Here is a 26,329-nt window from a genome sequence, read left to right as displayed (position 1 = left end):
TTCTTTTGTAATGGCATCTTTTTAAACATGCTCAGAGCTATTTAATCCTATATAAGGGGGAAAAAAAGACCATAACATCCTTGAACTGACAGGCTATCTCAATGAGGCCCTGTTCAATGCAAAAAAAAAAAAAAAATCAAGCAACCGTTCCTGGTCTTCCATTGATCGTCAAAACGGATAGGTAATCTCAAACTTAGTTTAAAAATCTCAAACTTAATTTAAAATTAGTGATCCTCATATTAGGCAAAGATTGATTAGGATCGTTAACACCATAAGAAACTCTAGGTCATTTTTAACTCCCAAACCACACTTAATTTAAAGAAAAAAAATTCTTGTGATTTTGAGCAGAGTATAAATGTGCATGCATGAGTGACGGCTTTTTAACGGAGTCGCAGCAATATATTTATGCGCTTGAGTGGGCACTGCAAATTTAGTCTGATAAATAGCCTCAAAGTGAAACAAAATATTTCTTTTGGTTTTATTGTATGACATACTCCTTTTAAACTCCGTGTAATCTGATTATATTACAGAGGGATTTTATTTTATTATAATTGCAAATAGCTAATAGATTTATTAATTTTTTAGCCATAGAATCATTTTCTTTGCAACCTGAAAGTTTCTGATATAGTGATTTGTTATTTAATACAGAGGAATGGTTGAAATTATTTTTAATACACTGTTATTTGGGGTTTACACACTAATACTTGGTTTGACTTTAGCAGTAACAGGACATACCAATAGGAGTCATGTAAATCTTTGAACCAAATTTTATTCTAATGTAGATATCTTAATTTGACTATACTGTATCGTGATTTATCTGGATGATTTTTTTAAATTTGTCTAATATTTTACAAAAGTTAATTTTTATTTGCCAGGAATAGTAAATTTGGTTTCTAAGTAGGATTTAATTTACATGTTGTATTATAAGAGAATGTAAGCCAGAGTATTATTTGAAATTTGCTCCAAAAGATTGGTTTTGATATTCTATGTTATAAAAAAAGGTCAAAGTTTATTACTCCGCATATTGACCGCAGTAATAAAAACCTCACGTAAAAAAGTATGAAAATATTTGGCACATGATAAAACCTTGCTCTATTAGCTGCTTAAGGGGGAAACAAATGGATGTAGTAAATACATGTCTTAACACATTTGGCTTTTAATTCCACATCGTGCCCAAGTTTGGATTTAAAGTCCTTGTTTATCCTCTCGCAGAGTGAGATTTTTAAAAATCATTTTACCTAAAATCGTATGAAAACTAAACATGAATGGCGTGCGTCTTGGTTGCTCAGGTAATGTCGTTTCTGATGGTTTCCTCAGGCTGCCATGCTGTTCAGTTCTGGCGTCTTCTGGATGGGCCTGTTGTTCATCCCTGTGGCATCATTACTTCTTGATGTGGTGTACAAAGTGTGAGTATAGTTCTCAGTTATATACGCAAAAATGTAGATGTATATTAGTCCTCAGAGGTCTCCGGTTTATAACATCAGGCCGAGGATGTAGTTCACAAAGTGGGAATTAGTAATATTAATTAATTGTGCATCTGTAAATAAAGAAGAAATGAGTGACTAAGGAATTAGGAAATTAGTGTGAAGATGGAATGAGAAGTAAAGCAAGTACTTTCATGAATATTAAACAGTACACTGTTAGAAATCAGCTCAAGGAACGCCTGGGAGAGTCTGCCTTAGGCTCAGGGCGTGATCCTGGGGTCCCCGGATCGAGTCTCGAGTCGGTCTCCCACAGGGACCCTGCTTCTCCCTCTGCCTGTGTCTCTGCCTCTCTCTCTCTCTCTCTGTTTCTCATGAATAAATAAATAAAATCTTTAAAAAAAAAAAAAGAAGAAGAAAGAAAGAAAGAAAGAAAGAAAGAAAGAAAGAAAGAAAGAAAGAAAGAAAGAAATCAGCTCAAAAAATCCATTCAAGGTAGAAGAAAAATCTGTTATCTCAAAACACATATATTTTATTAATGAACAGTAGTTGGGAAAAAAACAGGTTTTCACCTACCTTTTTCAAAGCAAGGTACAATATAGATCGGAAGAAACTAAAACTTGATTAGAAGAAACTGGAATGAAACAAAAACTTTAGTTTTCCTCAAGGACTATCAGTTTTAAAAATGGTATCTCTTCCCAGAAAAATAAAGATATCATTAAAGTTAATTACATGACGTTTTTTTAAGAACTGTAAGAGCTGAAAAAAAATAATAAGAACTGTGAGAGCTTTAATAGTATAAATCTAAACCATTCCTTGGAAGACTGTTGTTTCTGTAATTACATAATGCTCCAAATTACTGTGATTTTTTTTTTTTTTTTTTTTTTTTTTTTAGATTCTATTGAAAAATGCTTGCCTGTACTCTGGTTCCTGTTGTACCTAGCAGCACATAATAAACCAGTTTTGCAAAGTGTTACAAAGTCTGCACACAAAGATTTACATGCAAATGCTTTTTTCTGTCCCTCCCAGCATCAAGAGGACTGCTTTTAAAACCTTAGTAGATGAGGTTCAGGAGCTGGAGGCGAAATCTCAAGACCCAGGTGCAGTTGTGCTTGGAAAAAGGTAAAGTGCCCATCAAACATGTTCTTCCCCAAGAGAACTTTAGGTTTTACTGGTGGTAAGAAATAGGCGGTAAAACTTAGAAGTAAGTGGTAAAACTCCTATTTATCACCTAAGATGAATGAGGCTGGCAGTCGATGACCCATTTCAGAATCAGAGGGACGTGGATTGAGATCAACTCCGTCCTTCACTGAGCTGTGTGACCTGAGCCAAGTGGCTCAATGCCCTTGAGCCTCAACTTTCTCGCCTATAAAATGAGGATAATAATACTTCCCTCATGGCTCATTTTTAGAATTAAGTAAGATATAATCGACGAAGCAGGTATCTAGGTGTCTGGCCTTCATGAGCCTTAAATTAATGGTCGTTACAAATATTATTGTATTATTAAAATGAAAGGGGGTAAAAAACAAAAAGTCTTTTAGCTTGAAACAATTTCCGTAACAAAATAGTAGGTGATGGAAATGAGCGCGGATACAGGGCAGCGTGTGCTGCGCTGGGGACGGAGCCCGCGTGCGTCCAGGTGCCGTGGCCTGTCGCCCGGGTCCCTCCCGCACCGCCACCCCAGCCAAACAGGGTCGGAAACTGATCAAGTTCACCGCAGTCACAAAACAATGTTGGAAAGGAATCTGAAGGATTCGGAGACGGTCCGTGGTAACAAGATGATGGCGGAGTCAGGTGCAGGAAGGGGGCTCAGGCTTAGTCTACACCACAGGCAACACGTGTGTGTCTGCCACTCACAGAGCACTCCCTAGGTGCTGGGCACTGCACACACGCTGCCCATGGGATCCCCCCAGGATCCCAGACAGATTAATCACCCCGTTCTTCCCAGAGGAGGAAACTGGGACTTGCAGTTCTCACTCAGAAATCACAAAGCAGGGCCTCAAGCCCACATCGACCAATTCTGGAGCCCCTGCTCCTACCCATTCACTCTTCTCCCCCCTTTGCTGTCTTCTAAGACTAAGGGATACCAGCAAAAACAGCCCCCGCCAGCCTGGCCGCGTGCTTGACCTCTTGCCCTCCTCTGGGTTGGCGTCCCTGGGTTGGACCCTGGGGGGCTCAGTGGTTCGGCATCTGCCTCGGGCTCAGGGCATGACCCCAGGGTCCTGGGATCAAATCCCTTGTCGGACCCCCGCAGGGAGCCTGCTTCTCCCTCTACCTGTGTCTCTGCCTCTCTCTGTGTGTCTCTCAAGAATAAATAAATTAAATAAGAAGAAAGAAAAGAAAAGAAAAGAAAAGAAAAGAAAAGAAAAAAGAAAAGAAAAGAAGAAAGAAAAGAAAAAAGAAAGAAAGAGAAAGAAAGAAAGAAAGAAAGAAAGAAAGAAAGAGAAGAGGAAGGAAGGAAAAGAGAAAGAGAAAGGAAGGAAGGAAGGAAAAAAGAAAGAAGGAAGGAAGGAAAGAGAAAGAAAGAAAAGAAAAGAAAAGAAAAGAAAAGAAAAGAAAAGAAAAGAAAAGAAAAGAAAAGAAAGAAAAAAAAAGGAAGGAAAGAGAAAGAAAATAAAGAGAAAGGAAGGAAGGAAGGAAGGAAAAAAGGAAGGAAAGGAAGGAAGGAAAGAAAGAAAATAGGAAGGAAGGAGAAAGAAAGGAAGAAAGAAAGAGGTAGGAAGGAAGGAAAGAGAAGGAGGAAGGAAGGAAAAAAGAAAAAAGAAGAAAAAGAAGAAAGAAAGAAAGAAAGAAAGAAAGAAAGAAAGAAAGAGAAAGAAAGAAAGAAAAAGAAAGAAGAGAAGGAAGGAAGGAAAAAAGAAGGAAGGAAGGAAGGAAGGAAGGAAGGAAGGAAGGAAGGAAGGAAGGAAGGAAAAAGAAAATAGGAAGGAAGGCAGGAAGGAGAAAGAAAGGAAGAAAAAAAAGGAAGGAAGGAAAGAAAGAAAGAAAGGAAGGAAAGAAAGGAAAAGGAAGGAAGGAAGGAAAGGAAGGAAGGAAGGAAGGAAGGAAGGAAGGAAGGAAGGAAGGAAGGAGAAAGAAAAAGAGAGGAAGGAAGGCAGGAAGGAGAAAGAAAGGAAGAAAAAAAAGGAAGGAAGGAAAGAAAGAAAAGGAAAAAGAAGGAAGGAAAGAAAGAAAGAAGGAAAGAAAGGAAAGGAAGGAAGGAAGAAAGAAAGAATAAGAAAAGGAAAGAAAGAAAGGAAAGAAAGAAAGAAAGAAAGAGAAAGAAAGAAAGAAAGAAAGAAAGAAAGAAAGAAAGAAAGAAAGAAAAGAAAAAGAAAGGGAGAAAGAAAGGAAAACCCCTACTTTGAGAGTTCTGAGCTCCGCTCCTGCCGCCGTCCCCGTCTGGTCCGCTGCTGCCACAGAGGGTTGCTCCGCCAACCTTCACTCTTTCACTGTAGCTGCAACAGGGACGTGCAGGACCCGAGCTCACAAAATTGTGACTCGGACTGTAGACTGAGGACCGTGAGGGGGGCTCGTGCGTCCCGCGTGCGTCCAGGTGCCGTGGCCTGTCGCCCGTGCTGTCACTGCCCCTAGCAGGACATTGCTTGTACCGAGGAGCGTACGCACAGGCCTTAGGTCAAGGCCCGGGTCAAGGCCTGCGTGCGATCCCTGCTCGTCCCGGCTCCTAGCACGTGGGCGACTCTGGCAGTGCAGGAGTCGAGCTGAGGTTGTGATGTGACCTCGTGTCCTGGTGACTCAGTGGCTCTGCCATGTGGGCCGCTCCTGCCACAAAAAAAAGAATAAGTCACAGGGGCCCTTGGGTGGTCAGTCGGTTGAACATCCAACTCTTGATTTCAGCTCCGATCATGACCTCAGGGTCATGAGATTGAGCCCCACATCAGGGCTCCCTGCTGGGCAGGAAGCCTCCTTCTCCTCCTGCCCCCCCCCCCCAACATTTACCTGCTCACTCGCTCTCTCTCTCTCTCTCTCTAAAATAAATCTTTAAAAAAATAAGTCAGAGGAGCACCTGACTGGCTCAGTAGGTAGACCATGTGGCTCTTGATGTTGGGTTGTGAGTTTGGACTCAACGTTGGGTGTAGAGATAAATAAAAAAGAGAGAGAGAGCCTGAAAGGAATGACGTGAGCTCCACCTAAGCGAGCAGCTTTCCCATAGAGGGTGCGCAGGTAAGTTTCCGCGGCTGCGTCATTTGCCTACAGTGACGGCTCAGCCTTTCTCAGGAACGAGTTTGCTGTCAGCTGAAGGCCACAGACGAGGCCCAGGGAAGCCCCACGGCCCCCGATGCGGATGCTGCGCCCTCCTGCAGGGCACTGGCTGCCGGAGAGGAGCCAAGGGGCCCGTGAGGGCAAGAGAATGGTGACTGCTCGGAAAAGTCTCCGCTCGGAATAACGAACAACGTTCGAGAGTAACTAGGAATCATCACGTGGATTTCGCTGCCAGGATCTTTTTTTTTTTTTTTTTGAGACTTTATTTGTAAGAAATCTCTACACCCAATGTGGGGCTCGCGTGCTCACAGCCCCGAGATCAAGACTCGCAGGTGCCCCGCGGACACGGTGACGTTAGGAACCTCGGAATGAGATTGATGTAAAATCTCAAAAAGTTAGCTCATCTTATCTACATTTCCAAAGAGGAGGAAATCGTGATTTCTGCGTGTTCAAGCAATATCAGACCTATTTTGGTTGCAGAACACTGGGTTATTGTACACCCCCCTGCCTTCGCACCTGCTGCTCCCGTGTTGAGAAGCTGATGCCCTCCTACAGACGGGCGGTCTAATCCCGACAATTCTCAAAACTCAACTCAGGTGCGATTATCTCGCCTTTCCTGGGGTGAAGTTAGTCCTACTCTACTGTCTGAGCGCCTCGTGCTCCTGTTGTTACAGGTATTACAGTGTGTGTGTTTACCGTGTGTCTCAGTTTCCCCCACTGGACTGAGGGCCTTGAAGAAGCAGCCTCCTTGTCAGTCTGAACCATGACCCAGCACCTAGCGCAGATCCAGGAACACCGTAGCGCACGATGGGCGATCGGATGGTCCAGGGCAGGAATGGAGGAGTGAATGAATGAATGGATGAATGAATGAATGAATGAATGAATGAACGAACGAACAGGTGAAAGAATGGCTGAGTAGTGGGTGGTAAATAAATAACTGACCCATGGGTAGTCTCAATAGAAACACGATTCAGAAGAACATAGAACCCCACATAGGTTCCATCTCCCGAACGAGTCATCCGAGGTAGCCGTGGCTGACCTCTCACCTAGATGGAAGTGGTAACGGTCTTGTAAGTTGATCGGCCCCGATTTTTTTTTCTTTTTTCTTAACTATTAGTCTTTTTTTTTAAAGATTTTATTTATTTGACAGACAGAGAAAGAGGCACAAGCAGAGGGCAGCGGGTGCAGGGAGAGGGAGAAGCAGACTCCCCACGGAGCAGGGAGCCCGACCAGGGGCTCGACCCCGGGCCTCCGGGACCCTGAGATCACGACCTGAGCTGAGGGCAGACGCTCAACCCACAGAGCCCCCCAGGCGCCCCAGCCCCAGTTTTTTTCTGCCTCCACCAAGCGCTACGGTGGAGTCAGGCTCCACCCAAAGGGAAACTGCATCAGAGGAACCATAACTTCTAAGCACTGTGTCCAGATTAGCTTTCACGATCATGTATTTCTCGTATGTGCTCGTGTTCAAGAACTAAAACATTCTGGTTAAAACAATCTTGTGTTAGCAGAAATGCTAGGTCCCTCACCGTACTATCCAGAGAATTACATATATTCATTCCAATTGAACATGGGAATTGGGGGGAGGGAGATGTAGCTCATCGCCCGAGTACAGTTAATACTGCTTTTGAACCTCGGGTCGCGGTAGAAATCAGTTTAAGGTGTTGGGAGAATGAATGCACGTCTTACCTCTGACCTCTGTGTAGCTGTTGGCTTACTGGTTTTGGTGAAGAAAACAACGTCTATGCTATGAAACCCTGTTTTTGCTGTTACTTTTCGCAGACAGGCTCCAACACTAGGGAGCCTAGGAATCTATAATTCCAAGATGCAAAAAAAAAAAAAAAAAAAATTGGAATTCAAATTTTTTTTCCCTTAGGTTCATAGCAAACATTTGCTGGAAAAAACCTAAAACTGTTTGTTCTATAAATATAAGAGGCATTAATGGTGTTTATGTTTTTCTGTAGTGTAAATATTTATGCACTTTATAGCAGAAAATGTAAATTTTTTGGAATATGGGCCTCTGGGATCTCACTGGGGGTATTACATCTATAAGTTGTGTGTGACATCTCACTTTTTCTAGAAACAAAACTATAACAAAAACAAATGTGAATTCAAAAACCCCAGTGCTTGAAAATAAGGAATCGTAGACCCTGGGCTCGGGCAGGGCAGCCACCTCTGGACACCTTTCATGAGTGTGGGAAGGAGGGCATCCTACAGACAGGCAAATACCATCATGAGAGTCATCATTTTTTTTTAAAGATTCTATGTATTTATTCCTGAGAGACCCAGAGAGAGAGAGGCAGAGACCCAGGCAGAGGGAGAAGCAGGCTCCCTGCTGGGAGCCCGATGCTGGACTCGATCCCGGGACCCCCTGGGCTGAAGGCAAACGCTCAACCGCTGAGCCCCCCGGGCACCCCCATAATTTTTTTATATCTGACTGTAGACGTCAGCCAGCACAGCAGCAGCAGCAGCCATTACTAAATAAATAGTTTTACCCTAGGATCTTCGGGTCATTCCTCCTTAATTTGTCCATCACTGTGCCCTTAGCTTTAAAGACAGAGCACGGAAGGCTAGAGGTCAGGTCATTTGGCCTTGTGGACGGCGACGGTGGCCTCTTTCAACCTTGCTCTGTATTATTTATCTTTCAAAACAGCCATTTTTACATTGCCCCCCAACCAACAGAAAAGGAACTATATTGCTCAGTTTCCCCATGGATTTGTATCTGTGTTACATACGGAATCTCAGCAGAGGTCTAGGATAGGAGCACATACCCAGTGTTTTGCCCTAAGCTAAAGCTTTGTCCTACAAGAAAAAAAAAAATTGAATTTCAAAGTTTTGGGGTTTTTGTTTTGTTTTGTTTTGTTTTGCATCTTGGAATTATAGATGCTTAGGCTCCCTAGCGTTGGAGCCTGTCTGCAAAAAAGTAATGGCAAAAACAGGGATTCATAGCATAGACGTCATTTTCTTCACCAAAACCAGTGGTCAGAGGGAAGACTTGCATTTCTTCTCCCAACACCTTCCCACGATGGGAGCCCTTGTGTCCGGCATTTGTAAAGGGAAGTGGAGGAGTGTGACGTGTTCTCTCCTCCGGAGCACAGACCAGGCGGCCGTCCTGTCCCTACACTAACACGTTCCGCGGATGGTGCGTCCTCCACTCTCGGGGGATCCGTTTTAATGAGTCAACCAGAAGAGCTTGCCAGCCCACCATAAAGACCATCGCGAATTAACCGCTCCTCAAAACCTACTGAAAATACCTGAAGGCAACGTGTTCCGGGACTGTAAATAGGTTTTTGCCTATGCTTAATGTTTCTAAATGAAGTCTTATGTTAAAACACGGTGTTTTGAAACACCTTACCTCTGGGACGCCTGTGGGGCTCAGGGGTTGAGCATCTGCCTTTGGCTCAGGGCCTGACCCCGGGGTCCTGGGATCGAGTCCTGCGTGGAGCCTGCTTCTCCCTCTGCCTGGGTCTCTGCTTCTGTCTCTGTGTCTCTCATGGATAAATAAATAAAGTCTTCAAAAAAAAAAAAAAAGCCACCTTACCTCTACCAGATTCTGAAGCTGAAACATTTTCATGGGCTTGGAAATAAGGAGACGGTGTTTAAGTGGCACTTGCGTAATTGCATTGAGCAAATTTTGAATTTGCGTAGCGTGGCACGTAAATGAAAGAGCACACAAAATTAACACTAGGGACTCAGAGCCGTGATTAAGATGGGGTCTTTACACGAGCAGTTCTCCAAGTCTTTTTCTCCTTCTCGCGGCGCTAAGCTAGTCCAGAAAGACCCGAGTTTCAACGCGTGTGTTAATGTTGCCGTGTTGCCCGTAGACCGTATAATGTGACTTGACAGGAGCAGCGGTGCCCGTAAGAAGCGCTGAGAACTACGTCATTTTGAAACGTTGAGTCGCTCCCGAAAGGGGTAGGAAAAGGCTAGAGCCCCATCGTCGTCGTCATCATCATCATCATCATCATCATCATCATCATCATTGCTCCTTGTTAGCACCATCCCGTGGAGGGCACTTGGGTTTCGCAGGAGGGACTCCGCCCTACAAGAACCAAGGCAAGGGGCTCGGTGAGCTCAGGGAAAAACACACACAGAAACCCTAGTAGTTTTCCTAGTGGGGACATTAGACTAAAACTCCGGTGCAGCAGGAGACGCGTCGTGTGGAGCCGACGTTGACTCCACGCCGGGGCCTCGGGAAGGATCCTCACAAAGTCGTCTTGTTGTTTTGGGACCGTCTCTGTTTTGGGTGATTTTTTTGTGCGTGTGATAAATTCCTCGGGAGCTGGGGCCGTGGGAAAGGTGGAGAGGGTTAGCGTTCATTGAGTGCTTCCGAGCGCCCGTCACCCCGAATGCCCGCCGTTGGCCTGGGGGCCGGCGATTGTCCTCCCGGTGTGGATGAGAGAGAGGTCGGGGGGCTTGCTGGGGGGGGGGGCGGCTGAAGGACTCCAAAGCCCAGGCTCCGTCCCCAGTATTGTGCTCCTTTCCAAGAAAGAAGCCTTCTTGCTGCGCTTTCCGGAGCCCCAGACATGACCTGGACAGACAGCCGGGGCCCCCTGTAGCCCCCTACGCGCCACATCTCACTCAGAGGCTTCCCAGCCTGCACGACGAAGCTCTCCCATCTGTCTCCTGAGCATTTCGTGTTACGATATTCCAGTATTGGGCATCGCAGGAAGGCCAGCCTGAAACCTGGAAAATGTGTTTTGGGGAGAAGCGGCCCCAGGACGTAGGTGGCCGTCCTGGCGCGGCCCCAGTCATTTCCCTCCTGAGCCCCCAGACTGCCCAGCACCCCGTCCGTCCGTCCGCGAACAAAAGCAGACCACCTGCTGCTAAAGCTGCCGAGTTCCTCAAAGCACTTAGATATTTTAGTGCTCCTCGGGGTCCCCGGGTCTGTAACATTAGATCATGTTAAGAACAGAGTAAGACAAGGGACTCTAAAAACGGCCCGTCTTCTCGCTCCCCGTGTCTGTTTGTTTCACTGACAAAAAAACAAAGTTTTACAACTGTTTGCAAAACCACTGGCATTTTAGATTATTTAGCTTTTTTTTTTTTTTTTTTTTTGCCTTAACGTAGCTAATTCCCAGTGACAATGAAGTATGCCTAATAAGTGCCAGTTAACATCCCTAGATTTTAAAAAATATGTGTGGAAGATAACTACAGATGTCAGCGTTTCTAAATATTTTACTTCGGCGAACGCCTGGATGTTTGTGTGATTCCGAGTTCGTTCTGCAGATGATCCTTTTATTTTGTGTGTGTGATGAAAACTGTTCGCTTTCAGGATTTCGAAAAATTTGGCAAAATACAGAGCTGACATAACTAAGAACAATTTAACGGAGACTTTCATAGTGGGAAAAATACAAGATGGAAATTTTTCAGCTGAGTCCATTCCAGTGATTAAAACAAAATCGCATAAACATTTGCTGTAACACATGTGGATTATTACTTATTAGCTCTTTAGGCTTATTAGCGTTCTTTGGTATCAAAGCAAAATTCTCTAAACCGTTGGAGAAGTGGCATGATTGGGAGGACTGGTGATATTTAAAGTGTGTTTCACAATAATTGGTCAGATTCATTTATTTGACAAATAATTGGCTTCCTGCTGTGGGAGACACCGTTCTATGTGCCGTGGAAAAAACCAGATGCGTTATTTCTTGCAGTGTGCGTTTAGAAGTCACATAATTAATTACATGGATTTGTTTCTGTGGAGATGATTCTAAACATTTATCGAAAGATAAATATTTTCCTTGTCATCTTACCTAGTACTTTCTGAAAATAGTTTTTTCTTTTTTTTTTTTATGAAATCAAGGAACACATTTCCTATTGGAGTGGTAATGGAACTTTTCTGGTTAAAAAGTCCATGAAATTTCTTCCTTGTGTAATTTTTTAGGATTTCTTTACATAACTAAAAAAATAAAATAAAAAAGTAGCTTACCCCGAAATACGTGCAAAGTCGTAAAAAGATGCACGGTAATCATTTTTGTGACTCAAAAAAGTGCCACGCTCAGAACGTACGTGGTAAGTCAAGCGAGATTTTTAGAGGTCAACGACACTCCTGGCAGATTTGGTATTTTTTTGTTGTTAATTGTGTTGTACAGGTTCTGTATCCCCCTTTGACTTCAGTATAACTGGGGGGTGGGGAAATCTTTTGGCTGGATTATTGGGAACAAAACTCTCCTCAGCTATGGGAAAAACCGCCCTCGAAAGTATCTAAATACTTTAAATCTCATTTGCCACCTGAGAAAATGGGGTAAAAAGAATCCCTAGGCCTCGGACTTCTCAGGCAAGCTTTTGTCTAAGGCTGACTCTCTCTGGTGGTCCTGTGGGCACACCGGGGTCTCTGGCGAGTCGATAATTCATTTCACACATTTGCACCTGCTCCGCAGCCTCACGGAGAGGGCGCAACTGCTCAAGAACGTCTTTAAGAAGAACCACGTGAACTTGTACCGATCCGAGTCCTTGCAACAAAACCTGCTCCGTGAGTATCTGAGCCGTGACTAGTAGGTAGATTGCCCATACATAGATTGTGGGGCTTCAGCTTTCAGGGGCGCAGCGTTTTGGTTTTGAGGGACACCCAACTACGTAATACCTGCCACGGGCCTTGCTGACTCGCGACCCTTAGGTAAATAGCCGGCGTGAGGAGAGCTTGTGACCGCAGCCCGCTCCCTCACAGCACCAAAGACAAAGCAGCTTAACGTCTTGCTGCTTGGCCCTTGAAGAAATACTATTTCCGCATGCCCCCTTGCTTCCTTAAATCCGAAAAAAAAGAACTAGTGGAATAAATCTTGACTCCTAAAAGCCCCCTCTGTATTGTTATCTTTTCTACTTGAATAACTCTGCAAGGGCTTTGGCGGCTTTCGCTCAGCGCAGCGAAACATCTATTTCCCCCCCCTTCAAAAAAAATTTATGAATCTTCAGAGCTGTAGGAAATTATTAGGTATCGGGCCCTCTTAGCATTTCAAGGATCTAAAAAAGAATATAATATATAAAGCCCTGTGGCGCAGGGGTTCGTGTTAGTGATCTATCTTTTGTTTCATGTTGTTTCCACATGTGATTTATTTTCACTTATCTTTATAGTCATGTTTAATGCCCTTGCCTTTTGTACTTCAGGAGGCCTTTTCTAGAGATGTGACCCCCGTCCCCGGTGCAGGGGGTGGGGGGTGGGGGCAGGTCGTGGCTTATCCCCGACCATGCCGGGGCAAGAGTGAGTTTCTCTGTGGATGCTGAGAGCCGAGGACGGTGTCGTCCCGAGGAAGGGGACCCCTTTTCCGGCACCCGCAGTTCATCTCTGCCTCCTTCCCATTCTCGCTGGTCTCCGGTCCAGTGATCTGGATGGAGGAAGAGCGTGCACCCCTACAGCCAACACCCCCTCCAGTGGCCTGGGAGCAGAAGTCGGATTGCTCGGATTTGAGATGCCAAGAGGAGACACGGGGTGGGGCGGGGCCTGCAAGCACCTGCTCAGCCACCCAGGGCGGTGGGGGGGGGCACAGTGGTCACAGCCTCTCCGCCAGCCCTAGCCTTAGGGTGCAGTAGGGTCATCTTTGGGGGATGTAAGAAAACCTGTGTCTCCCTTGTGCTGCAGAAGGCAGGCGGGCATATGGGGCCCCGAGTTAGAGCAGGAGCCCTGGGAACTCTGCGACAGACCTGCCCAGTGACTTCCCAGCGATCATTTCTGTCTTGTCCTCCACTTACAGACGGGTATGCTTTCTCACAAGACGAGAACGGAATCGTGTCCCAGTCTGAGGTGATCAGAGCCTATGACACCACGAAGCAGAGACCCGACGAGTGGTGATGGCACGGGGAGCTCCCAGGTCTTTCCGGAACCTGCCGGCCGATCCCAGTCTGGCGCAAGGAAGGGGAAGGGGATCTGAGCTCATCCCATCGGCCGACCGTCAGATCCGTGCCCATCCCACAGTACCCTGTGCCACTCTAACACCATCTCGTTCAGATTTTTTCAAGTGTTCGCTGAGTCTTTGTAAGCAGAAGGTGAAAATGACCTTGTACCTTGCCCGAAAGCTTTCCTAAGCTGAGGATAGGTCAGTAAGTCTCAGGCCGTTGCTCTGGGGCTGTAACTGTCAATTCAGCAGATATAAACCCACAAGGCGACCGACCATTAAAAAAAAAAAAAAAAAAAAAAAAAAAAAAAAAAAAACCTCTAAAGTGGTAATAATCTAAAGGGACTCTTGATATCCAGACTTAGATTCCAGAACGTGCTGAAAAAAGCCAGCGCTCTTCTCTAAGGAACTGACTGCCCTCACTGAGCAAAATTTCTAAACAAGACATTAATGAGTGTTTGTGTCAAAAACCGTCCTGATCAGTGTTTGCCAAAGACGCTCAGTACGTGTATTTCCCACCCCGTAGTCATTTGCCCAGAAACTAAGAGAGCGTGTACCTCCAGTTCTGCTGTAAGATCCGCATGCTTGACTCTTCAGATGTAAGAAGTGATCCGTAAAAATGAGTATTTCAAGGCATTTGCTACTAACCTCTGTGATGTCGCACCTCTGGCCTTACAGATGCTTCTGTCTCGTTTGTCTCGTTCACTGGTCGGCGCTGGAGGGCCCACGGGCAACGTGACGCTGCCGTCGCAGTCCTGGTTTCTAAGCCGTGTTTGTGTCTCCGTCAGCTCCGAGGAGGCGTCCTCCTCGTGTAGATTTTTCTAGAGATCTAGCTTCTGCTGAAGACTGAGCGCCGTCACTTTGTCTTACGGTTTCCCCCCTTGAGCAAAACACGCTTCTGTATTGGTGTGGGATCCGCGGGCTTCCACGGGGAGCTTCGGGGACCCCTTGGGATAAGTGCATGGGCTTCTGTGATGTCCCCGGGCTCGGCTTTTGTCCCGTGTCGCCTGCTGTGTGCATAGCACCCCCCGGGCTTGTCGGGCGGCTCCCCAGAACCACTCACACTAATGTGCTGCTAACTGGGACAGATCCGTGGGACACAGGAACACCTGTCGGACTCAGACCCGTAACTTTACCGCCAAAGTCGGTCTTCACCCCAAGTAGCTTCTGCTACTAGGTCTTTAAATGTATGTTCAGTTTAAGCATTTTCGGCATTTCCCAGACATCTCCTGCAAATGCCTATTTTGCTACCGAAGATAAATGGTGAAGGGGCTGTTTAAAAACCGCAACCAGTTTTCTATACTATTTTTAAAATAACGCTCTCATTTAAAAGAAAATCAAATAAAAAGGAATTCTAGTTTTCAGATACACTTCAGAGATCGAAGCAAACTTTTTGCCTTTTATTCAGAAGCCTGTTTGCCTTTAAGTGGACTTACCAGCAAAATAGGTGGAACTTCCTCTTTTCAAAAAAAAAAAAAAAGGCAACTGGAATTGTGAAGAGAGGTGATTTTCCAGGTCGCACTTTGAGTCTAATATAATTCCACATTCTTTTTACCCTTTTTCTTAGTCTAGATTTAGAATTAGGTTCCACGTCATTTCTTTCTCTGTATTCATAGTTACTTGGTCCTCCCCCGTTTTCTTGAAATAAGAGAGGTCATAACACATACATAATTCTAGAGGGGGCAGGGAGGTGACACAGGTCACTTCCCAGACTGTTCCCATTCGGGGTTGAGAGTAAGAAAACCGTGAATCGAAACACCTAGAAAGACCAGGGGTGTTAACAGCCTAAGACCGTCTTCAAAACTCTGGAGTCGGAGATTTTTGTCCACTGAATGAATATTCAGAGAGGCTCCTGGGCCCCCCAGTGATGACAGTCGAGGTCAGACGACACAAATCAAAAAACAAGAATGAAGTGCGTCCCTGCAGAGAAACACTGGAGAGCAGTTACAGACAAGAGCTACGTCCACTTGCCTCCACCTCATCAGTGGCATCCTTCTCCAAAATGTTCATATCAAAGTAGGATGAATATAACAGAAATGAATTTTCTGGCCTAAAAAAAAAAAAAGTAAAAGTTTTCTTTTTGATCTTAAAACATGGATTATTTCTATGGAGCTCTTCAACGTGAGTAAAATGCCCCCAGTTAAGTAATGCAGGAGATCGTGGTCTGAAATAGGGCCAATTTAGGTCTTTTTGTCCCATAGTCCTATTTTTGAATTATTAAGTCAATTCCTCTGGTCCCTGGGTGAGAGAGGGGGTTGGGCAGCAGGGAGTGACCTCGTTGGTAAAACTTAAAACACAGCACTGCAGTCGCAGGGACTTCCTCCCGTTAGAGGAAACCTCTGATTTTTTAACCTTCCAAAGAGGAGGGGGAAAGTAGCAGTTTTGCCAGGATTGAAACAGCTGAAGTGACTTTTTAACTTGTATTTTCTGAAATAGAGGACACATACTCTTCTTCAATTAAAAAGCCCCTTGTAGGGACTTTGGCAAATGCTAACACCGTTGCTTTACAATGTTTACAGTTCAGAAAATACGACGGCAGAAAATCCTCATTCATTTAACATTGAAAAGCTGCGAGTGGCTTCTTTAATGTTGAATAGTACACCACGATATCGAGCATGAACTTTCTAAATGTTTTATATTTACACATAAAAATATATTGGTGGCTCACACCCGGAGAGATGCTAGAATAGGGCAGAAATTGTTAACTGGAGAATGGCTGTTTCTCAGGAATGTAGCAAATTTAAGATGTTCTCTGTGCTGCCCAAGCCTCCCACCCCCCACTCGAAGACTGGTGTGAACGGGCTCGGCAGTGTTGCAAAGCTAACGGAAACCCTTTTTTCTAATCAAGTCAGGTGAATGTGGATTCTTAGTCAACAATATTATTCACTCTACACGAATTATATAGTCACTGAATGGAGTCAGTGATTCCTCTTAATTTTCAGGGGGAAAGCTGAATTCCAGAAATCAACATTTATTCTGATTGTTAGGCTGTACATTTTAATTTTGCCATTTAGCATTCTAAATATCAAATACGAACATCACATGATAAATTTGTTCCACGGTGTGTGCGCTGTGCATCACCTATCACTTGCCATTTAAAACATCCTTCCAGGAAACAGATGCTAGTCTGAAAGTAATAGATTGTATATTTGTAGTTTTTAAACTATTTGTAGCAATGTCCCAACGATTACCATACTAAATGATCATCAGTGTATATTTTTGTGCAGTTGCCCTACGACAGTTCTTGGTTCTAAAACTTATTTTATCAAATAAGCCTATAATCTTATAAATAACCATTTATAAAATTTATGGAGACGACACCCGCCCCATTCACATCATGTGGACCAGATCTGTGGAGTTCTTTTTTTGTAAATTCATGAACACCATGCAGTTCGGTGCCTAATAAATGCTTTTTAATGATGAACATTTCTATAATGCTTCTTTAAGAGATCACAATCTGATTTTTCTCACATTAAAATAACTGAAGTCACTTGTGAGACTTAGTTATACTTTGCTGCATTTTAATTAACCTTCAGTGGCTATTAAAATGGAATGTAAGTTAAACTTTGAAGGAAAGGAAATAAATGTTTTCCATTTTTCGTCTTGATTTATTTTCTGTATGAAAGCAGCTGTGTTTTTGATAGGTTTATGGTTTGCATGAATTAATATTTAAAGTGGCCTGGGCCAATGCATGGCTGTTGCTGTAAATCTTGATGTTTATTTCTGCCTTATAAAATTCTATCATGGCCTACCTGGAATTTAATATTCAGTGGACAAATTAATTGGTTCTTTGCACAACTTTTTTTAATAAGTAAATTATTTTACAAACAAATTTAATTGCAACTTTTGTTTAGCTTGCTTCTAAGAACTTTCCTTAATAAAGCTCACAAAACTTCTCAGCAAATAAATCTCCCGTAAGTAGGAAAAAAGCTAGATTTCGTACATGCTTACTTTGAATTAACAGCAACTTTCCATAGGTAAATCTGCTCTTGCAAAAACGTGAGCAGAATATTAAAAAATAATATCTTTATGTTTCATGGTTCTAGAATAGAAGCCATAAATGCAGTAAATACTGTTTGCTGTTTATTTAGCTACTTCAAGCTTCATTTTTCACATTTTCAAGTTTATTAAGTTTTTTTTTAAAAAAAGGCAGCCTTGGAAGGCAGCTACTATGGAAAATCGAAGTTTGCATTAAAGATAAAATAGTTTTTTCAGCTCCATGAAAAACCATTCCTGCTGAAACTGCTGTCGAAATTGTGAAGCTGCATGAGTGGAGACTATTGAATCTGTGATTATAGTTTTCTCAGGTTTGTTTATCTCGATGTTCAATGCACTGTGTTTTATAAATAGTTATTAAAGTTGAGTAATACTCAGTTCTATGCAGTGTTATGTGTCATTGGCCTTTTGTGAATGTGCATGTTTTAAACTGCAAATTTTAAACATTTTGTCCTCTCATTGTTATTAAAAATTAAATAAACCGTACCATTACATAAAGAAAATGTTGCAGTTTTAATTGCTAATTTTAGAAACTGGATTACTTTATAAAACCTTCAAAGCCACTGTAATTATAGTCTGAGAAGGTCCATCCACTCAATGGCATTTTAACATTTCGTTGACCACCCCAGTGATGTAGAAAATGGCCCTTCATTGTAATCCACCGAAAGGAAACATGAAGTGGAGCATAATATGAAATCAAGTTTGGGGAGAGGCATGGTTAGTTAGCATTCCCCCCCCCAAAAAAAAAATTCAAACAAAATTCCTGTACTTTGGTTGTTCAGTCCAAAAAGCCTCCCGGGATTGTCCCCATGTCCCCATTAGGTATTTAAATCAGCCTGCAAGTCGACAGCTGATTCCTGGCTCCACCTGTAACATGGATGGATTTCCTAAGTTTCCTAAGTTTTCTAAACCCACCACATTTTTTTTTAAGTTCCTGAAAAAGTGGCTAAGTTGAGCCAGTAACATCTGAAGGAAGTAACCAAAAAACATTAGAAGTGCCGTGGGAGACAAAGCATGAGAAACCCTGGAAAGGAGGCTTAAGAGGCTGAGCAAAAACCAGGCTCCAAAAAGAGTGAGCAGTGTCACTGGGGCCTGCGACCTCCAGGCCGCCCCGGGGACATCGGCGGGGTGCGGGCCTCCCACGTGGAACCGCAGCAGCACAAGGTGTGTGGGAGTCACCTGTGGCCCCAGAGACTGATGACACGGTTCCCCCCCCCCGCCCCCCCCCCTGCGTGTTTGTACTGACCCCGGGCGGCCTCACCTGCAGGCTGCAGGGCGGCCCACCTGCCCCACCTGGCCCACCTGCCCCGACCCCCTATGTCTCCCCCACGCGGCGCTGCTCCTTGACACCCAGAAGGCTCTTCCTGCGCTGATGCTCCACGGGCTGCGACAAGGCTCCCGGGAAATGGGGCTCTGGTGGCCACGGCTTTTCGTTCCAGAGCTTCGGGTAAGGGCTCGCTGTCCGAACAGCTGCATTAATAACTAATGTCTAATTGCAATTTTAAAGGAGCCATATATAGGTCAGAGTAGGTCAACAGTTTGTCCCCTTAATGGTTTAATGCATCTTGGGGTGCCTGACGGGGCTCAGCGGTGGAGCATCTGCCTTGGGCCCAGGGCGTGATCCCAGGTCCCGGGTTCGAGTCCCGCGTCACGCTCCCTGCGTGGGGCCGGCTTCTCCCTCTGCCTGGGTCTCTGCCTCTGTCTTTCTATGGGTCTCTCGTGAATAAGTCAATAAAATCTTTTTTAAAAAAATAGCTTAATGCATCTTTACATCCCTGGTTGTCCTGAACATACACTAAGCTGGGTTTTTCGGTCATGCAAAGGTGAGCTGACCCCAGCGCAAGGATCAGATCCCTAAGTGGCGGTGCCTGCTTTGGGGAACCGTGTGGTTTTCCCATTTCTCTTGCGGGACTCACATCCACCTAGCAAAGTCCCCCCTCTGCGACCTGACAAATAATAACCCCGGGAAAAAGGGAAAATAAATAGGTGGGGGAGGAGGAGGGGCCGGTGGGTCCCTCTGCACAGCCCCACGCGCGGCTTTAACCCCAAGCAAGCTGGGGAAGGACGCCCTCGGCGCGCGGGCCCGGGGCCCCCCAGGGGAGGTGACCTGGGGCAGAGGGCGCCCCGCCCCCCGTGGCTGAGCCCTGGCCCCTCCGGGCCACCCCGCCTGCCCCGCCCCGCCTCACCCGGGGCTCGGGGGTCTCAACCCCGCCGAGGGAAGCGGTTCCGAGCAGTCTACGCAGCCCGTCCCGCTGCAGTTAGCAGACCGCCCTGAGGTGTCGCTGCGGGCTCAGCCGCCCGCGTGACCCAGCTCCCGGGAAGCAGGGGACACGCGGTGGGTGCCCGTCACGGAGCACGTGCAACAGCCCCCACCTGCCACTAGCTCATCCCGGGGCTCCCTCTCCCCCGGGGTCTCCCGGCCCTCCCCCTCCCCGCATGGGGCCCTCCCCCTACCCCTACCCCTCTCCCACGGGGCCCTCCAGGTCCTCCCCCTCCGCCTCCCTCTCCTTCTCCCACGGAGTCTCCCAGCCTTCCCCCTGCTCCCACGGGGCCCTCCACCTCCCCCACGGGCCCTCCCGGCCCTCCCCCTCCCCTCCTCTCCCACGGGGTCTCCCGGCCCTCACAACACTTGACCAACCGGAGTGAAACCAGTGTCAGGTCGCACGCAGGAGCGCCCTGGGGCGGGCTCATGCCCTGCATCCTCCCGGGAGGCCTTTCCTCCCTCCCTCTCTCCCTCCCTCCCTTTCTTCCTGACCACAGCATATGTGAAGCCACCACTTCGGTCACAGGAGAAGCTGGGACCAGCAGTCTGAGCTCCTCCGCCATCAGCCGGCGCCAAGGCCCAAGGCCCAGAACCTTCATTTTTTTTTTTTTTTTTTTATGACAGTCACAGAGAGAGAGAGAGAGGCAGAGACACTGGCAGAGGGAGAAGCAGGCTCCATGCACCGGGAGCCCGACGTGGGATTCGATCCCGGGTCTCCAGGATCGCGCCCTGGGCCAAAGGCAGGCGCCAAACCGCTGCGCCACCCAGGGATCCCGGCCCAGAACCTTCAACTGGCTTTCCCAGCGGGGAGGCTCCGGGGAGGCCCGAGGCAGGCCCAGCGGCCCCCCTACGGCACCCCAAGGCCCCCACATGGCCCCCGCACGGCCCCCTTGGGTGGGGACTCTGGCTCCCGGCAGGCCTTGAAAAAGGGCGGTGAGGGCACCCGGCTGGCTCAGTGGACCGCACGCGCCCCCTGATTGCAGGGCCCGGAACCCAAGCCCCACGTTGGGCTAAGAGCTTCCTTCAAAAATAAAAAAGCAAATGAAAATGGGTTGTATTTAAAAAATAAATAAAAATGAAAAGAGCTACCGAGGGTGACGTAAGGCAGCCTGAATTCATCTAAACCTGGGCTCCCAGGGCAGCCCCGGTGGCTCAGCACTCTGGCACCTGCCTTCAGCCCAGGGGGTGACCCCGGGGTCCCGGGATGGAGTCCCGGGTCGGGCTCCCTGCATGGAGCCTGCTTCTCCCTCCACCTGTGTCCCTGCCTCTCTCTCTCCCTGTGTCTCTCATGAATAAATAAATAGATAAAATATTTAAAAAATAAAAATAAAAAATAAACCTGGCTTCCAAACAGCCCCCGGGGGCCGGGTACGTCACAAAACGGAGGGAACCGGGCCAGGCTGGGGACACCAGGCCAGAGGCTGGTAACTGGCCAGTGCATCTCAGCAGTGGGCGGCCTGACCCGGGCCACTGGGCACCCCCAGCGCCATGTCTTCCTGGGGTCACAAGCCAGATTCTTATGAGAAATGTCCCGATTCTTAAATCTATAAAAGTTCACTTCCTTCCCCTCCCTTCACAAGCCCTGATGCAGAAAAGAGCTTTTGTGTGTAATTCAACATCCACGTGGGATTTTTATTTTTTTTTTAATTTCAAAATCTGAAGTGCTATGTAAAGACATTTCTTTTTCTTGAATAGCAGACAATCTCGTTAGGAAGATAAAACGAAGCACTTTGATCTTAAATCTCAAATGAAGTTCACGAAAACGTAAAGTATTTTATTTATTCTAACCCAGCAGGATACATGCCCAAGTGTGTAATCAACAGACACAGAATGCAGCGGCGGAAGGGACGGAGAACGAGGCCACCGGCGGCTGGGCCCTCGAGTCCACAGTGACCAACATAAATAATCAGTGTGCTACTAAATAATTAGTGCCGTCCACGTGGTAAATACACTGTTACAACTCTTTACATTTGTACATAACTCATTTTACAAATAAATGCTTTGAGACGGGGCTGTCCGACTTTCATTTAAACACTCTAGTCGCTGCACCAAGGGTCCAGCAATAAATATTCCCTCAGGTGGGTGGGGGAAATGCTTTGACCTAAGGTCTGTGTTAGGATGGAAATCGGAGCGAAGATTTAAGACTTTAAACTGCTCGTGTGATTAGTGAAATCTCGTGTTCTGAAAATGCACAGTCTAGTTACCAACTTCACATGTAACTGTCGTCCCAACGCTAACGGCGTTGGTGGTTGGGCTGCTTCCCCGAATCACGACTGCCTCGGGCTGCTCACTTGTTAATTCTTTTAAGAGAAGCTGCAGTGACTGCAGTGGGGTATTTCCCTCGGCTTCCTGACGCTCTCGGCATTAGGACCCACTAAACAACTCACAAGGACCAAAGGACGCCCCGGCCTCCTCTGGGCAGCGCAGCCGGCCTGTCCCGTCGCGGCCTCAGCCAGTCTGCACCTTTGCAGTCCACCTGCTGCACGTGTCGCATGAAAGTAGCACAGCCTGAAATGCCATCACCACCAGTTCTGGGGGTGAAAGCCGAGGCCGCCGCACCCCCCATTCTGCACCGGGGCCCGGGAAGCTGGAGGCTACGAGGGTGCTGCGTTCTCCTCGCACGCTCGTCCGGGCCGTGGTCAGGTCCCGGGACACTGCCCCTGGAGGTCCTCGCGGCGGTGGCTCGCCCTGCACCTGCCCACGGCAGGCCCACCACCCGCAGGCCCGATGGCTGCAGCCCGTCAGCTGGGACTGAAGTCCGGGCAGCTCTTCCCGGGCAGCGGGGGCTCCTGCTGGAGCGGGTAAGCGAAGTACTGGGGCGACACCAGGAACCCCGACGGCTGCGCCAGGTGGATGGGGTGGCCTGTGGTGTAGGGTGGGGGTGGGGAGGGCACCAGGCAGCCGGGCTCCGCTCGGGCGAAGGAGAACCTGCGAATGGAGCCCCCGGTGGAGCTGGAGCTGGTGGCCGTGCTGGACTGGCGGGAAGGCGCGCGCAGGCCGGCGGAGGGCAGGATCATGGGCAGGGCCTCCGTCTGATAGCTGCGCAGCGAGAAGCGGATGGGCTGCTGGGACGGCTCCTTGGGCCTCAGGCAGGTGCAGCAGTAGACCGCCACCAAGGAGCCCAGGATGATGAAGGCCACGAAGATGGAGCCAACGATGAGGAAGGGCACGTACACGGGCTCTGAAAGGCAAAGCCGCCCGGGCTGCAGCAGATCCCCCGAACGGCAGTGGCCTGGCCCCAGCCCCGGACCCGCCGCTGTCCCCCACCATCCCCGCCACCAGCCCGGGCGACCCGCCAGCGGCTCCTCACGGGGGGACACAGGCCCACACCCACACCCACAGCTCGCCCTCGCCCGGCTCCCGTGGAAACCCAGGGCCTGCAGCGACGGGACGGCCAGCCTGCTGGTCACCGGGACTCTGGACGGACACCCCATCGGGGTGGGCAGAGGGTGGGAGCGGGTGGTCCACACGCCCCTCGGGTCCCAGCGCGTCCTGCCCGCACACCCCGGCCTGTGCATGGGCTGCGTCCTCACAGGAGCAGGGAGCCCTGGAAGGAACCCTCGGGGGCCCCGCCGGCCTGGCCCGCAGCACAGTCCCCAGCTCTGGGTACTTCTTCCCGGGAGGGACCGGGGTGCCTCCTGCAGCGCCACCCCTCTGCCTCCCGCGCCCCACCCAGGCTCTGGACGGTCAGGCTCATCTAGGTCCTGAGGCAGCTGGGAGTGGGAGTCAGTGGCCGTTCCACGCCACGGCCCCCACGGGGCCGGGTCCCACCCTAAGCCGCCCCCTGCCCACCAGGGGACCCCGCTCCGAGTGGCCCCATCTGGGAGAGCCACCTCTGTGGGCAACCCTGGCCTAGATGGCGGTGCACCCACTAGGGTCTCTGTGGGCCTGGCTCCTCCTCCTGCACTGCCCGACCCCAGGCCTTGCACACTTAGCTGCATTTGGCTCGTTGGCCCGCATCCAAGCGGCTCTGGGTCTGACCTTCCCAGGGACACGCGTGTGCAAGCCTCGGTGACGGTGACACTCAACCCAGAGGTCGGTGGCTCCCGCATGTCGGCCTCACCTCCCACCCACTCTGCCCCTTGTAGCACCCTGCCCTTCCACCACCCCGCTGTCTAGCACCCCCGCCCTCCCGGCACCCCGCCGTCTAGCACCCTGCCCTCCCAGCACCCTGCTGTCACAGCGCCCTGTAGAAGGTGAGGGCAGGGCAGCCTGGGGGGTGCTCAGCAATTTAGCGTTGCCTTCAGCTCAGGGCGTGACCCTGGGGTCCTGGGATCGAGTCCGCATTGGGCTCCCTTCATGGAGCCTGCTTCTCCCTCTGCCTGTGCCTCTGCCTCTCTCCCTGTGTCTCTCATGAATAAATAAATAAAATGTTTAGAAAAAAAGAGAAAAAAGAAGGCAAAGGCAAAGTGACTGCCCACCACCGCCTGTGCCCGGGCTAAGCACCCTGCCCGCCCCCTGTCCTCAGCCCAACTGCCCTGAGAACAGCGCGCCCACTTTAGAGGGACACGAGGCCCAGAGCAGCTAAGTGACCTGCCCGGGTCACCCAGCCACCAGCTGTCCTGGGGCGGCCAAGCCGATTGGGGTTGGGGGAGCCCCCTGCACACTGCGCACTGACAAGCCCGCAGGCCCAGGGGCCCCAGGGGCAGTGGCTGAGCCGAGGAAAGGTTCTGTATCTTTTTTTTTTTTAACAAGCCAGGGCAGCCTGGGGATCCCCGCTTGCCCGGAGCGCCCTTTCCCCGCAGAGCAGCCCGCGGCCCCCAAATGCCCCTCGAGGTGCAATTCCTGCCGCTGGGCCCTGCTTATGCTCCCTGGGGGCTGCGCTGGGCGCTGGGCGAAGGGTGACCCGGGGTGACCCGGCGCCACACCCTCTTCCCCGGTTCCCCGGGGACCTTCCGTGGCCGCTCCCGGGGGGGGGGGGGGGCCTCTGGGGTGTCACCCGCTCCGGGTTCCCACCAGGTTCCCTGACGTTCCCATTCGGGTGCAAGGCTTTTTCTTCTCTCTCTCCCTCTTTTTTCTTTTCTTTTTTCTGTTTTCTTTCTTTTAGGTGTAACGTTCCTGCGCTGGGCCAGAGTTCACTCGCTCCGAACTCAGCGGGAATCTGCCCCGCGCTTTCCGGCCTGAGAACCGGGGGCGACCGCGTCTCTGCGTGTCCGCCCCGGGCCCCGCGCGGGCGAAGGGCGCGACAGGGGGGCTGCCCGCGGGGCTGACCCGAGGCGGAGGAGCGCGGTGGAGTCCGCGGCTCGGGACCCCCGCGAAGGCGCCCCCGGAGTGGGGGGGTCGTGGCCCAGCCGCTCGGCCCCGCGGGGGTGCAGAGGGGCGCTCGGCCCCCCCAGCCGGGCGCGCACCGGGGGCCCCAGCGCCCCAAGACCGCGATCCCGCCGCCGCCCCCTGGCCCTTCCCCTCGGCCCCTGCGCCCCCGGGAGCTCCAGCCGCCTCGCCCGCGGCCGCCCGGTGCAGGCCCGCGCTCCTCGCCGTCCGCCACCCTCGCTCGGGCACCCGCCGAGACCCCGCCGGGCGGGAGTCGGGGCGCAAAGGAATGAGGGGCGCGGACCCGGGGCCGCCCGCGGCGCACGGGGTAGGGGACTGCGGAGGGGAAGGGGACCCGGGAGCCGAGGAGGGGACCCGGGGCTGGAGAAGGGGATCGGGGGACCGGGGATGGGACCCGGGAGCTGGGGATGGGGACCCGGGGCTGGAGAGGGGGATTGGGGACCGGGGATGGGGACCCGGGGGCCGGGGATGGGGACCCGGGGCTGGAGAGAGGCATCGGGGGACCGGGGATGGGGACCCGGGAGCTGGGGATGGGGACCCGGGGCTGGAGAGGGCCATCGGGGGACCGGGAATGGGGACCCGGGAGCCGGGGATGGGGACCGGGGCCCCGGGGCCGGGTTGGGGGGCCGGAGGATCAGGGACCCGGGGGCCGGGGGGGAGGACCGGGGATTGGGGCCCCGGGGAGCGCGGAGGGGCCTGGGGCCGTGCAGGAGCACGCGGCGGGGCCGGCACTTACGCGCGGTGACGCCCGGGGGCTCGCGCCCGCCGCGGTCGTTGGTGCAGCCGCCCTGCTCCAGCCTGGCGTCGGCCGCGGCGCAGCAGTAGCGCAGCGCGCAGGAGCCGCAGCAGATGGTGGCGTCCGGCGTGTCGAAGTCCTCGGGGCACTGGAAGCCCTCGTGGTCGCCGCCGTGCGCGTCCACCCAGCCGTGGCAGTACTCCCCCGCCTGCTGGGCGGCCGCGGGGCTCCGGCGCAGCGCGCCCAGGACGAGCCAGAGCGCCAGCAGCGGCCTCATGGCGGGCGGGGGCGGCGGCGGCGGCGGCGGCGGCGGGGGCTAGCGGGGCGCGGGGAGGCGGCGGGGGCCGCGCCGAGGGCTGCGCAACCGGGCGGTGAGCATGGCGGGCGCGGGCGGGCGGGCGCTGCTGCGGGGGCTGCGGCCGAGCGCCGCGGGGCTCATTCCGCCGCCCGCCTCCTCCGCCCCCGGCCCGGCGCCCCTCCGCGCCCGCGACCCCGGCCCGCGCCCCAGCCGAGCCCGACGTGGGGCGGGGGCTGCCCGCGAGCGGCCGCCCGGCCCCGCGCCCCTGCTCGGCCGCCGCCGTCGGCCCGCCTGCGAGTGGCCTGGCACCGACGG

The 26,329-nt window shown here is 50.4% G+C and overlaps 2 protein-coding genes and 1 long non-coding RNA gene across 10 annotated transcripts in view; 1 reads left to right on the top strand and 2 right to left on the bottom strand.

Annotated features, from left to right (window-relative positions):
* Window positions 1-17,949, top strand: part of ATP8A1 (ATPase phospholipid transporting 8A1) — a 224,196-nt gene extending 206,247 nt beyond the window's left edge. For all 8 annotated transcript variants that reach the window (XM_049092867.1, XM_049092869.1, XM_049092868.1 and 5 more), the window contains 4 exons: window positions 1,318-1,406; window positions 2,451-2,543; window positions 12,002-12,093; window positions 13,310-17,949. In XM_049092867.1, coding sequence (XP_048948824.1) covers window positions 1,318-1,406; window positions 2,451-2,543; window positions 12,002-12,093; window positions 13,310-13,407 — 372 coding nt within the window. In that variant the 3' untranslated portion in view covers window positions 13,408-17,949. The remainder of the gene's footprint in view (window positions 1-1,317; window positions 1,407-2,450; window positions 2,544-12,001; window positions 12,094-13,309) is intronic.
* Window positions 1,400-9,701, bottom strand: LOC118354606 (uncharacterized). Its single transcript, XR_004815468.2, has 3 exons — window positions 9,163-9,701; window positions 4,764-5,183; window positions 1,400-1,537 (listed from the first exon to the last, which is right to left on the bottom strand). It is a non-coding gene; the product is annotated as an uncharacterized LOC118354606 (long non-coding RNA).
* A 3,508-nt stretch (window positions 17,950-21,457) lies between the features above and the next one.
* On the bottom strand, window positions 21,458-26,008 carry SHISA3 (shisa family member 3). Its single transcript, XM_025450952.3, has 2 exons — window positions 25,717-26,008; window positions 21,458-22,890 (listed from the first exon to the last, which is right to left on the bottom strand). Exons 1-2 carry the CDS (start codon window positions 25,991-25,993, stop codon window positions 22,451-22,453), a joined length of 717 nt encoding a protein of 238 aa, XP_025306737.1. The 5' UTR covers window positions 25,994-26,008; the 3' UTR covers window positions 21,458-22,450.
* Between the last annotated feature and the right edge of the window lie 321 nt (window positions 26,009-26,329).

Source organism: Canis lupus, chromosome 13, assembly GCF_003254725.2.
Source record: "Canis lupus dingo isolate Sandy chromosome 13, ASM325472v2, whole genome shotgun sequence".
Lineage (NCBI taxonomy): Eukaryota > Metazoa > Chordata > Mammalia > Carnivora > Canidae > Canis > Canis lupus.
Note: the sequence above shows the minus strand (reverse complement) of the source record. Positions and strands in the feature narration are given on the sequence as shown.

Coding starts and splice junctions, on each gene's coding strand:
- SHISA3 (XM_025450952.3), bottom strand. CDS start 25,993: ATGAGGCCGCTGCTGGCGCTCTGGCTCGTCCTGGGCGCGCTGCGCCGG. Junction 22,891..25,716: donor GCCCCCGGGCGTCACCGCGC/GTAAGTGCCGGC, acceptor TTTGCCTTTCAG/AGCCCGTGTACGTGCCCTTC.